Genomic DNA, 14,086 nt, shown 5'->3' with positions numbered 1-14,086 from the left:
GGCTGAATATCTGACTTAAACCGCATTTCTGTTTTATATGCTATCGTATTGCTAGCTCCAGTGAATATTGCTAGTTCAGGTGTAGCAAACCAAAGTTAAATTCTCATGGCACACAAAAACTATTTCTGAGGTCAAATTACACCTTTAAATGACATGGTGATGGATGCAAGTAAGTAGTTGGCCAAAAACTGTATAATATGATTCTCCTATATGAGCTACAGTCATGTAAAATAAAATATTTTTTTTATTAAGCCATATATGAGCTGTAATCACTTTTTGGCAGGCAGAAACTATTCTGAGGTCAAACTGTACATTAAGACACTGTTTCTCCAATGGGGGGTACTTCAAGGCATTTCAGGGGGTACGAGAAATTTTACATATATATATATATATATATATATATATATATATATATATATATATATATATATATATATATATGTGTGTGTGTGTGTGTACATTGTTTTCTTTAAAACATCCTCAAATAAATAATATAAATGTAAGATATTTAATATATTCCAATAAATGTAAGTGTACATTCATAAACTAAATTTACATTTTGATTTACACCATTTCATTTCTCCCAAAAATCCCACATTTTGACGTGAATTGAACCCCACTGTCGCCTTGACAACGCAAACGATGGAGTTGAAGTGTACAGTAGAGATGTGCAAAACACAAAGTTTAAAAGGCCAAACACAAATGATAAAATGCTGTATTTCGTGTTTTTTCTGAACCGAAAGTACTTAGCACTGGTTAGGGGGTACTTGGCTGAAAAAATATTTTACAAGGGGTACTGTGTTGCAAAAAGGTTGAGAACCGCTCCCTTAAGAGGATGTGGGGGTGGATGTTCAAATGAAATCAGGCCATTTAAGGATTTCTAAGAAGATTCCACATTTTATTGAAAGAAACGCACCATCATCGATTCTTTATAATAATTCATGGACATCATTGGAAGTGATACTGTAGAGTTCTCACAAATCTTTCTGGAATAAATGAATGAAAAAAACACATTAATTGGCCTTTATATAAACGCAAACAAGCATCAGGCAAACGCATAACCAGAAGACTGAGTGAAGCAGGAACATGCGTGAATAGCATCTTAGTTTGCACGTCTTAGTTTGCACTAGTTAAAGGGGCTCTATTATACTATTTAGAGTTTTCTGAGCTTTCTACAGTGTTATAGTGTTGAATACTCAGCAGTCATGTGAACAGCACCGTGTTTTATCACCTAAACGCATGTTTGAGTTTTCCAGCACTCTTTCCTTTCGGTGTCCATGGCGACGGAAACGCGTTGTTTTAGAGAGTTTTTTCTACTTCAAGATTCTAGTTACGTCCCGGGGAGGGCACTCAGTGATTGGTCATCTCCAGCTTGTGCACGTTCCCCTTGAGAATGGGGCAGGGCTGGATATTGGCCGTGGTTAGGGTTAATCAACTCCGCCTCATTCTCCAGGCTGCAGCCAAGACCCTATCTGTTCACGCGAAGAACCCATACCCGCCTTCAATGCTCAGTGTAAGAGGGAAGAAGCTAAAGCTATGGTGGACATCTTCAATGCTAACATGTCGCACAAGAAATGCTTCTTCAGCTGTGAGTGTTCACATCTTCTGAGTGAAACGACAAACAGCAATGGATGGAGTTTGATTTTGGAAGCAACCACAGCTTTGGAATATTTGTGACTGGCACTTCACTGCAGACTGCTGAATAAACAGGATCCAGCATGACGGGGATTTGCTACCGGGCTTCTGCTGAAAGGAGACTCTCTTCCTACAATCAAACTATAAGTAAAACCGAATTACTCAAAAATGTTGTTTAGATTAGTGCACGAGCAACTACTGTATCAAACTGAAGGAATTAACCCACGATTACTTTATGTGAATGCTACCAGCAGGTAACACACATGTAAAGATGACCAGTTAGCTGTCAAACCTGTAGATGGAAACTTTACTATTATGCATTTTACTGTGGCATTTAAGAAATACAGCGCATTGAGGAACTTACTTATGTTACTTATGTAATTTCTATGAAACAATGCCACTTGCACCTGCCACTTGTCCTGTTTCTGTACATAAACAGTCCAACTAAGTATTGCACAAATGGAATAAATGCTTTCAGTTTAGGATGGTTTTAACTAGGCACAGTCAGTACAAAGACAGTGTGTACTGTCCTGCTGTAGAGACTGTAAAGCTCCCTTTTGAACACAACATGTAAACATTCGCAGTGCAGGGTGGTAAAAGTATGTGAACCCTTAGCCTATTACCTTTCCAGGTAGGTTGGAGCGGTTGTTTAAAGCTGCCCTGGCCCATGAAAACACACACCAGTAATGAGTTTATTGTTCTCAAGAAGCATTGTCTCATGTGAACCATGCCTCGCACATAACTCTTTAAAACTTACGATGAAGAATTGTTGACTTGCATGAAGCTGAGAAGGGTCCCAAAAGTCTCTCGAAAAACCTTGATGTTCATGTGTCCATGTTAGGATAGATTGTCTGCAAATGGAGACAGCTCAGCACTGTTATGCTACGGTCCCCATGCGTGGTCGATTTGTAAGGATGACTGCAAGAGCAAAGCGCAAAATGCTCCAAGAGTTGAATAAGAATCCTAGATTGTCAAAAAATGTCTGACACAGGCTGACATTTTTGTTGACAAGTCTACAATAAGTAAAACATTAAACAAGAACTGAGTTCATTGAAGGACACCATGAAGGAAGCCACTATGGTCCCAAAGAAAAGAAAAAAAAACAACAATGCAGCACATCTGAAGTTTGAAAAATGGTACCTTTGTGTTTTGCAGCACTTCTGAAAAAAAAATTGATGGATAGACAAAATCTAAATTTAGTTTTTTGGAACAAATGGAAAACACTCTGTATGGAGAGAAAAAAGCACAGCATACTAAAAACAAGACCTCATCTCAACTGTGAAATATGGTGGTCGTGGTTTGGAGTTGCTTTGCTGCCTCAGGGCTGGACGGATTGTTGTCATCGATGGAAAAATGAATTCCCAAGTTTATCAAGACATTTTGTAGGAAAGCTTAAGACCATCTGTTCACCAACTGAAGCTCAACAGAGGATGGATGATGCAACAGGACAGTGACCCAGGGGTTGGTCCTCAAGGGTCGCTGTCCTGCAGGATTTCAATGTATCCCTGTTTCAACACACCTAACTTTCTTAAATGGATCCAACAGCCAATGAAATTCTGCACAATGACTGATTCTTTTGAGTCGGGTGTTTTGAAGCAGTATTGCATAGAAAACCTGCAGGATTGTGGCCCCCGAGGACTGGCGCTGGACTCCCCTGACCCAAAGCATGGAAGTAAATCAGCAACAGAGTAATTTCAACAGAAGAAAGTACACCTTCTGGAGTAGCCCAGTCAAAGTCCTGACCTCATCTTGATTGAGTTGCTGCGTCATGACCTCAACAGAGTGATTCACACCATGTGTTACTGGATAAAAAAGGTTCTGTTCGACTGTTGTGAAGGTCTGATCTGCAACTACAAAAATTTTTTGGTTGAGGTTATTGCTGCCAAAGGAGGGTCAACCAGTAATCCCAAGATTCACATACTTTTTCCATCCTGCACTGTTTAAATGTTGCGTTTAATAAAAACATATGTAAAAATTTTTTGTGTAGTATGAATTAAAGCAGACTGTCCTGACTTAGGTGAAGATCAGAAAACAGCTTGCAACTGTAAATCTGCTTGTTTTGAATAATTTGTAACAGATTTGTATATATTTAGGTATATGTTTTGTTTGTAAGTAGGTCTTTTGCAAAAAGAACATGAATGAATGAGAAAATAATTGAAAATATGAACTACTGAATATAACGATTTGAAAATGGATTGGTTGTGAGAAAATGGTTGCATCTCCTTTTGTGTGTATGAAATGAAATAATGTATACTCGTGTTTGTAATCGAATTTTTTTTTTTTAAACGACTACAATCAAAGTGGTTAAAAAGGAAATTATCGCTCGTCATGAAAAAGTTTATCGCCCAACGTGGGGCTCGAACCCACGACCCTGAGATTAAGAGTCTCATGCTCTACCGACTGAGCTAGCCGGGCTGGACTGTGAGCACTGCGACATATATAAAATTGTTGAATTTTGTGTTTAACCCAAATTCTTAAAAACAATTGCAACACTGCAAATAGTTAAGATGGAATACCTTGACTTGGTAATGTGGTAAAACAATATTTTATTCTCAATAAAACAGTGGAAACAAGCCGAATACTTAAAAGTGGTAATGTTTTTTTTAAAAATTTTTTAAAATTTTTTTACTCTAATATAAATAATGGGACAGCCTAAGTAATACGTTGTAAACAGGAAGCACACACAGGCTGTTGGACGAAAAAAATGTTTTTACATACAGACAAGCGCCGCCAGATGGCGCTATTGTACTGTCTAAATCGCTGGTCGTTGAAACGGGTTTAACAGGCAAACTGAGGTACCAGAGCGATTATCCTTGTGTGGATACTTGTTTATTTTCTTCTCAGAAGTTTAAAAAGTTGCGAGGATTTGTTTAGGTAACAAACACTTTGCCAACAACCAGACAATTTAATATATTAATCAACCTTGCAATCTGCATTGTGTGCCGAACAGAAGGAGGCGTGGCCATGCCACGTGATTGCATGCGGAACTCTCCCCACTGCGAGATAGGGAGACCAGGGGAAAGCGGAGGTTTTGAGCGGAGAAAACAGTGGCTGTGCACCCTATTTATTAAACGAGACTTCCGCAGAGAGGCGATTTCGTCTTTTGGTGTCTGTTCGGACAACGGAGGCAAGTAAGTAAACTACGGTAAGCTGCGCTTAATGGGAAATGAGACCGAGGGAAATAAAGGTTTCGCACTCTTACTATTAACGCGGCAACTTTTTGACGTAGTACTCGAGTTTTAGGAAATGGCGGACTCATTTCTCAACACCTAGCTACATGTAATGTTTATCCTGCAATGAGAGAAGCTGAGGTTACGCTTATAATGTTTATCCTGCAGGTTAATTTTCAGCAACATGTTTTGGTTGCTGTTCTACAAAGAGCGCGCGCTCGCTTAAAGACTGCAGAACAATGTCAATCCAGATGCAGTTTGACTTTAAAGTCCAGTCAGCATTGGTATGTTGTGTTAATCCAGATGCAGTTTGACTTTAAAGTCCAGTCAGCATTGGTATGTTGTGGTGAGTTGTTTAGCTGACCTGACATAAAATCTCACGCGACACAAACGTGATGCAATGCTGAAAGTCAGTCATTACATGTTAGTAAACCAACCACTGTTAGATATATCCTTACAGGCATGTTATTATTGCAAAGAATATAAAATAGTGTTTTTATTTATTTTTTTAATTATTGGTTTTTATTGCGTAAGACTTAATTTGCTAACTGTTTGCAACTGCAGGACAGTCACCAGGATCCTTTGTAATAAAACAGTGCAATAAGATCATTTTAACTTCAGTCATAAAATATAGTGGGTACCTGTTGCTGCTGTTTTGATGTTTGGACTGGGGGGGAGGGCTGACATTTGCAAGGCATGACTGAGTTTATGAATTTTAATTAGGTGGTCATGCAAATATATTAGTTTCAGTGCCTAGTTTCTATGAAAATCAGTGTACAAGTCGTTGCCCATGTTATCAAAGAAATGCAGCGATAACTATATTGACAGTGTCTATCCCCAGTTCTTATTGTTTTTTGTAAGAACAAATCATAATAAAATAGTAATATTATCAAGATTATCTTTGTTGTATTACAGAATGTATATGTGCCAGATTAGTAAAATAACTATTGCTACACTAGGTATATAGTTAACAGCTTACATAAGGTTATAAAAAGTCCAAGAAACTGGGTTTCAATCAGAGGATCTGACAAATTCTATCCGAGACAACAGATTAGTCAGATTATCTAAAATCTTGCACACCAGAAGGACTGTAGTTCATTAGACATGAAAACAGTGCACATTGTGTGCAACTGCAGTGGGTCAAATCTTAACAAAGATTTTCCTTTATTGGAGTAAGCTTACAGAGGATTGTAACCCTACTTTTCTCTTTTTTTGTTGTTGTTGTTGCCTCTGCAGAATGTTTGATCTTTTTTGTTGTTGAATTAACCCCAGTCAGTCGATTACTATATTTGTGAATGATTATTATCTCTGAGTAGCAGTAGTATGTGATCTGACACTATCTGTATGTCTTGTATGTCCCACCACTGCCGTCAGAGGATGCATGATTGAATCCCATCAGTGGTATTCTAATCATAGTGACACATTTAGGTGCTTAAAACGGCAATGATATTTTGTACTGTTAAAGTGGATCATCCTCTGAATTTGCAGTACTCTCAGTGGATGTGACACTTTAAGTTTCCTGTTCCACTGTGTCAGTTTTCACTCCTCAGTCCTTGCTGGCTGTGCCTTCATTGCTACATCTCTAACCTTAGCTATAGTGGAAGAAGGAAGTCCAAACCACTCAGGGTTCTTGTAATCATTGCTGTCAACGGAGGCGTGTCTTACTTTGCACAAAATATATTTTTTAGCAAATACATTTTTAAATAATGTAACTATATCCTGTATATTAAAGATGAATTTTTCAAGTTAACTAGTAGAACTTTTCAAAATCAATAGATGAGATGAAAGATTACTTTATCTCCAAATGGAAATTGTAAAATGTGTGAAATGTTTTTTGTACAATTAGTGTGCTCCATGTATTTCTAACATTCTGTGGGCTGTAGTGTAGTTTATTGTTCAGTGTGGAGATGACAAAGAGGGTCAGGGAGATGTCAGGATTGAAACTGGACTGGCTGCATATAAGGGCTGTTATACCAGGTAAACTAATCACAGAGCCCACAGGTGCTTCTGTGGGCAACAAAAGCAGTTATTTACCCTCATCTTTCCATCTGGTTTTGCTCCCGAAGCGCAACATTTCCGTGACGGTTCAGTAATCGCTCTGCTCTGGTCTGTTGCCTCCACTATCGGTGAAAACTCCTGACAGAACAGGCTGTTAAACTCTCCTCCTTCTGCCTCCAAACCGAGGTCGATTGGCTGAGCACGCTGGAGCAGCAGCAGCTAGCTTTCAGCTCCCTTCACCTTCTCCAGCAGCAGTGAAACGGTCACTACGAGCAGCTTTTAACCAGTGTCAACTCCACTAGCCTAAGACAGCCTGAGGACCAATTACTGAACGTTACATGTAGTAGCTGGTCATTATCAATATCTATATTGGAAAGTCTTTTCAACTTATAAAATCTAAAGCAATTTATCAGCAGCTATTTTTCCTCTCTTCAGACTCCACATGTAACAAGCTTGTCGAATGCTGGTTTACCTTGCCTGTGGGCTTAACTAATGAAATTTAATTAGGTCCCTTTTCTGTCACCGTTGTCGCATGTGCAGAGCAGTCGTCTCCCAGCAGAGTAGCCCACCGATTCTGCTCTTCTTGAGGCAAAAATGCAAGTTCAGTTAAGAAAATTTGATGTCCACATGACACGCTTTCATTCTCGGTATTTTGTAGACGTGGTACTACCAACTTAGTTGTGGCAGCCCACCATTACTGCATGGGACTCTGTTGTAACTAGAAGACTCGTGTAGTGTGTATTGCTAAAAATTAAGACAAAAACATCATCTCTGTGTTTAGCAATAAACACCACACAGCTCTGGTTACAGCAGAAGAGCTGTGTTTATACATCAGGGATGCACAGTATTGGAGTTTTAGGCAATATCTGATGTGCCAATGGAATTAAAATGCAGTATTATTCTGTATACTCTTTTTAATGTTGACCTGTTGGCAAACAGAGATGGTTAATAAAGGTTCTGTCTCGAAATGCGAAGGGAATATTTTCTCATTATGAAGTGGAGGATTGTGGATTCACTGAAAAAAGGGGAAAAGAAAAAGTGCAGTTGCATTAAAGCACATTAAAAAAATGACTGGTTAAGCGGTGTCTTTTGAACTTGGCACTCACAAGCTCTTAAACTTGCGAGCTTTTCACAAAGCACCATTTGGCATGCTTTTGGTCTAATAGCATTAGCTGCGGCCCTAACTCCTGCTGTAACTATAGGGATTTCTTTCTTTCAAAAGCTGCACAAGATCTTATAGGCTACTGTGATGTGATTATTGTGGGTGTGTAAATTTATTACCTGGTTTTGAGTTTATTCCTTTGCAGATATTTGTAAAACTGAGCATGTGGATTTTATCGTTGCATGATAGCAACAACCGACAGGTTTAGTAAACATTTTGTTCTTAGTTTTTACTGTATTATGCTTGTACCCAGTGTTTTTTTTTTTTTTTTTTTTTTTAGGCCGTGAATATATATATTTTTTTACACTATATTGCATACATTCTATGTGCCCTTATTAAAACTAAGGAGATATTCTCCATCTGTGCAAAACCCAGCAATGGTGGCTCCAGCCCCAAGCAAATCCTCTTAGACTGTTGTGTTGTTTTCCTTTAATTGAAGTCTCTGTCGGGAGTCTGTGGTACTCCTGGCTTGGCTCGTCCTGCACATCTGTGCGTAATGCAGGCAAACACACGGTTGTGGGTTTGAAAAAAGAAGAAAAAAACAAACCCTGAAAAGCTTATTGTGTCAAACTGCTATAACCCCTGTATTACCTTTCTCCATTTCTCGTGATGCTTTTGATCTAATAATATCCATTTGTCTCCTGTTTCACTCTCCTGCTCCCTGAATTGCTAAATGTGTTTTCGCTCATTGTGTCTTAACTGGTTTTGCAGGGTTATTCTGAGCTCAGACTGCTGAGATGATAAGGCTGTGATACTGGCCATCCAAGTGTGTCTGTGCTGGACCAATTCGTTTGACATGGCTGCTGCAAAGAAGAGTAAGTTTTCTTTATTGTATACATTTTATCTTTGATTTCTGCTTTCCTTTTTGTGTCTGGGAGGGGATGTGTTTTACTGGAACGTCTCTATTAAATAAGCTGTTTTATGGAACTACATGAGGTGTGGTTTTCAGCAGGCCAAGCTGATATTATACAGTGATGTTGCAACATTGCAGAGCGTTGATTGTTTGGAGTCACATCACATCATGAGGGTTGTCATGGTACTAAAGTTTCAAACTGGAGACTGATGCTGAGGATGGTGCTCAATTCTTGATATTGTTAGCAAAACTGCAGAGAGGGAAACAAACAGTTTGTTTTTCATCAATCACATGTCAGCACACTACAAAAATGGCATCGCAACAATGAAAATGATTAAATATAAGAAAAGGGATTCATTTTCTATATGGCTTGGTCCAATTCAGGGTCGCAGGGAGCTGGAGCACATCCCTGCAACTGTAAGCAAGAAATATAAAGACATCAGCATGTTTATTAGTTGTAAGTTGGGACTTAACAGATCTTTTTTTTTTTTATTCACTGACATAACTGAGCTCTGTTTCCCACTGTGGTGAATTCCTGCAGCGCATATTTAAACTCTTCTGAATGCAAAGTCAGTGACAATTCAGTACAATAACCACTCTGTGCTCCTGAATGCTCCTCACTTGTAACTCGCTTTTCATAAAAGCGCACGTTGTGCCAGTATAACAAACAAACACACTGAGACGTCCCATGTCTTGTCTGTTGACCAGCTTCACTGACACTGTGCTGAGAAACAACAGATCCTGCCCATCATGAGAGGGACTTGGTATGATGGGAAACGAAGCAGCGGAAACCAATACAGAGTATTACTGTACCACACCAGACTGTGTAATGGAAGAACACCATGTTTAATCTGGTATCTTAGCACAGATTCTTGTCAAGTTTTTTTCAGAAACAGGTGTTTTATGGTTGTGGAAAACAAAAACATTCAAACTAATCTCCCATAGAATAGTCACTGATTGCAGCCTTAATTAAGACCTTTCAGCTGAGTATTGACTTCACTGATAAGGTCATATCTGGTGGCAATTGAACCTCCTAGTGAGCTTGTGATGGTGTTTTTTTATTTATTTAGATTGATTTATTTGACAGGAACATTCCTTTTGCACATAGTCACAAAAGTTTGTAGCTGATGCCATGCAAATTCTTGATTCCTGTCCTTTTTTGGCCTTTTTTTTTTACCCGGCAATAAAATACAATATTACACTAAAAAATTGTTACAAACCTTCCCAAACACACAAAAAAAGTCTTTAAGTAATTTATTCATTTACTCACAGATGCACTCAGTACTGTGTAGAAATGGGCATAGGTTTTGATGTGTTTTCAGCCAAGAGTTGAACCTAAAACTGATGGTTTTAAACTCAGATGTGGTCTTGAGATCAGTTGGTAATAAGCTCAGCAGCTCTCCACTTTGTGGGGAAAAGGCAGATTGGCCAAAGTTTTGCAGTGTGGAAGCTTACACTTCTGGTTTATGTGACTCTTTAGCTGTTTTGTCTCTGAATAAATGTACCAAGTGGCTCTGGTGCTAAATTATTGATACATTTGCATATTGATTTGAGAAAACACAAGTCACAAAAACTTTCAAAGCTTAGCAATTCATACTTCTGAAGAATTTTGCAGCAGTAGTAGAAGATTGGCTTTTTGCTTTTAATGCTTGATTGTACAATGATCCAATGCACTTTGTGGCTGAGTGAGTGGTCTGGCCCTTCGCTGTCATGCAGTATGATTATATGTGATAATATCATAGCATGCACATGTAGTCTGGGATATATTGCCAGATTGGTTTAAAAAATTGTTTTTGAAATTTTTTAAAAATGTGTTTATCCATTATAACATATATATCATGCGTTTGACATGATTGAGATGTCGTAAAATAAGTCGCGTTCAGTAGTGTCTTACTTTGGACGGGGGATTATGTTGCCACTGTGAGAATAGAAGTAAGCTGCTTTTATACAGCAAGGTTTCTACCCATAATAGACTAGGAGGTCATTGATGGGCCATCATCTGGTTTACATACAACTTCGAATATATGCAAATGCCATATATAAGTGGTCGCACATGTGACTAACACAAATAACACAATGTAAGGCAACTCATCTATAACATGTAATACACTTATTGATATTTTTCTAACAACCTTTTACATTGACAAAGGTCTTGGCAGTCCAGCTCAGTAAAACCTTTTGCCCTTTGGAATAATTAAAGTTTGATTACATATTATTTCCTGTAAGCTTGAAGCTGTAATTGCCTTTAATGAGTTTTCATTTTTGAGTCTGGTTAGTATGTAAAAGTAAAACAAAGATCTAAATATACATCTAGCATATTTTGGTATTTAGCTTTTGTTTAACACCTCATTTGAGACTATGGGAGCACTCTTGTCACCTCCTTGGGCTTCTGTATCAGATTAGAGACTACACTGGTAAAAGTACATTCGACTGTGTATTTACAGAGACAGCTGGACCTGCAGCAAACACAGTACAATATAATTAAACATAGTGCTTTGGCCACTCTGTTATCATGGCTGACAGAAAGTGACTATTCTTTTGACGAATCAACGGACCGTTGTGTGTCATGCTCTACTCTCTATGGTCGAATCAATAAGATTGGGACCCAACCAGAAAAGAGTGGATGGCTCAGATTGGATATTCTGGCACCCTTCCCAGTATTTGCCTGTGGAAACACAAAAATGCACATCGACCAATCCCATACTGACTAGGACCCATTTGTAAAGAAAGATGGATATTACATCATCCGTATGAGCAGTTGTAGCAAATGCTTTTGTCACAGGTGTGTTTACTTTTAGTTGACTTCACCAGGCACTGAAGCTTGTGATTTAAACTTGAGTTAATTGGGTTAAAAATACAGAAACCTAAAAAAAAAAAAAAAAAAAAAAAAAAAGTCATGGTATAACATGGTATGTTTTTGCTTTGAATAACCATTTATGATACACAGTTGCAGATTTAATGTCCTACATCAGGGTTAGGCAAGGTTGTTTCTAGAGATCCACTATTCTCCAGGTTAACAATGTCTCCCTGCTCCAACACACCTGCTTCAAATGAAACCCATACAACAGTTTATCCAATTCTTCTCAGTGACTCATTAATTTGAAACCGGTGTATTGAAACAGTTAAGCATCTAAATCTTGCAGCACTTTGATTGCGTGTTTATTCATTCATTTTGAAAAAATGGATGAATGTTTTTTTTACATGAATGTTATCTGGAGGGAGAATCAGCAGTAACCCTAACCCTGACCCGATGCTGTACCATCAGCATTGGGTCTGCTCAGCACAATAAGGCAGGGTGTGTTTACTTTTGTTGCATGTTTCTTTTGTAAATACAAGCTTATCATCATCATCTTCTGTCCGTTTCTGAGGCATTTTCCCTTGAAGTGATCACAATAGGTCAGCACAGCTGAGCCGTTAGGATATTCATGCCACTTGTGTGTGACAGAAGTTGTCACATTACTTGAACTGATAATTTCGCACATTGAATTCAGTCTGACTCACTGTTAAACAAATGCTTCTGTCTGTTTACAGTGATGTGAAAAATAAAGTACAAACTCTTTAAGTTTTACTGTTTTATGGATCAAGATTAGATTTAAAAAAAAAAAAAAAAAAAAAAATTAAAGCCCTTACCAGGACTTAAAATGAAGGAAATTATTCATCAAATGAACAGAAATGGAACAGAAATTAAACCAAATTGCAGAAAATGGGTGAAAAACCAGCTAAAATCATTATTTAAAACTTTATAGAAGCGCCTTTCACAGCAATAATTTGAATTAATAATATTTGTTTTGACATTTGTCCCACACTGTTGTGGAGGAAACCATGACCCGGTCCTCTTTACAGTGTTTCATTAGTTTATTCACTTTTAAGTGAGTCTCTTAAGATTTCTTAACACCATTTCAATAAAGTTCAGGTCTAGACTGGGTCATTGTAACACCTTGATTCTTGTCTTTATATGTTTTTTATGTATTTATTTATTTATTTTTTTTGCCATTCTGTTTTAGATTTGCTGCTGATTTGGGAAATATTGCCCTGTAGTTGACCCATTTTCAGCCAGGCTTAAGCTGTCAAACAGATGGCCTCTTATTTGACTCTATAATACTGTGGTATATTATGAGCTCAATGACTGCAAGGTGTACGGATCTTGTGGCTACAAAAAAAATGCCCAAATCATAACCCTTCCACCTCTGTGCTTGGCAGTTGGTAGGAGATTGTTTGTAAGGGTTTTTTGCCCGACGTGGCACTGTTGATGATAGACAGACATCTTCACTGTGATCTTGTTTGTCAAAAAGGCATTGTTCCAGAGATCTTGTGGCTTGTTTAGAGACCTAAATTGCTGCCATGGTTTATATTTAAAGGAGCCAAAAGGTTCCCTCTACAGTAGCTGTGCCTGTAAACAAGCCACACTTGCTCTGTCTTTTTGAAATTGTATTGTCAACATTAAACAAAGCCTGTTTTCACAATGGTCACAAAACCTTCTAATGTTTTGGCTTTTGATTGCAATTGTATGTGTTTCATCTGCATTGAGACCATTGTCAAATAACTGAAGTACACATTTAATTGGTTTAATGTGAACTCTACAACAGTGTAAATACAAGACTTGAATATTCATACTAAATTTCACTAACGATGCTGTGATGCAACAAAAGTAGTACTTTGTAAGGGATTCTTTTAAGTGTTGTGTGGTCTAACTTTGGGATGAACTTTATGCAATTTCAGTTCCTGAGACAAATTTTCTCACTGCAGAATAAATAACTCCTAATGGTTTAGAGATGGCTATATAGTCTTTTCAAATTTGATGGCAACAAGGCACGCCTCAAGTCCTGAAATCGATTAATTTAAAATGAATAAAAAAAGGTGAGAGAATAGCAGTTATATGATATGTACATTATTTTATTTATTTTTATATATATGTATATATATATATATATATATATATATATATATATATATATATATATATATATATATATATATATATATATATATATATATATATATATATGTCCACTTTCTTTCCAACTAATCTCAAAGTGCAACAAGAATAGTAGGTATGTTTCACTTAATTGTTTCAGTCAAACCTGCTTTTTTTTTTTTTTTTTTTTTTTTTTTTTTAAGAAATCTCGGTGCATGTCGTAAATTCTCCAGATTTGCTTTGGAAATGCTAGAATTTGTTTAATCTGCTCTACTGTGAAGAAATTTTCACAATGTAATTTATCAGAAAGGATTCTTTGTGTTTATCGTGAGGGTCACTGAAGTGTGTTGGCT

General features: G+C 37.5%; 1 protein-coding gene across 3 annotated transcripts in view; it reads left to right on the top strand.

The window, feature by feature from the left end:
• Positions 1-4,640: 4,640 nt before the first annotated feature.
• The window catches only part of adisspb (adipose secreted signaling protein b), a 38,596-nt gene continuing 29,150 nt past the window's right edge, over positions 4,641-14,086 (top strand). For 2 of the 3 annotated variants that reach the window (XM_079257666.1, XM_079257664.1), the window contains exons 1-2: positions 4,641-4,766; positions 8,677-8,780. In XM_079257666.1, the coding sequence (XP_079113792.1) occupies positions 8,762-8,780 (19 nt within the window). In that variant the 5' untranslated portion in view covers positions 4,641-4,766; positions 8,677-8,761. Of the gene's footprint in view, positions 4,781-8,676; positions 8,781-14,086 lie in introns of all 3 variants that reach the window. The other variant, XM_079257665.1, reaches the window with a different exon arrangement.

The sequence above is a fragment of the Telmatherina bonti genome, assembly GCF_933228915.1.
Source record: "Telmatherina bonti genome assembly, chromosome: 18".
Classification (NCBI taxonomy): Eukaryota; Metazoa; Chordata; class Actinopteri; order Atheriniformes; family Telmatherinidae; genus Telmatherina; species Telmatherina bonti.
This window is presented reverse-complemented; position numbering and strand designations above follow the sequence as displayed.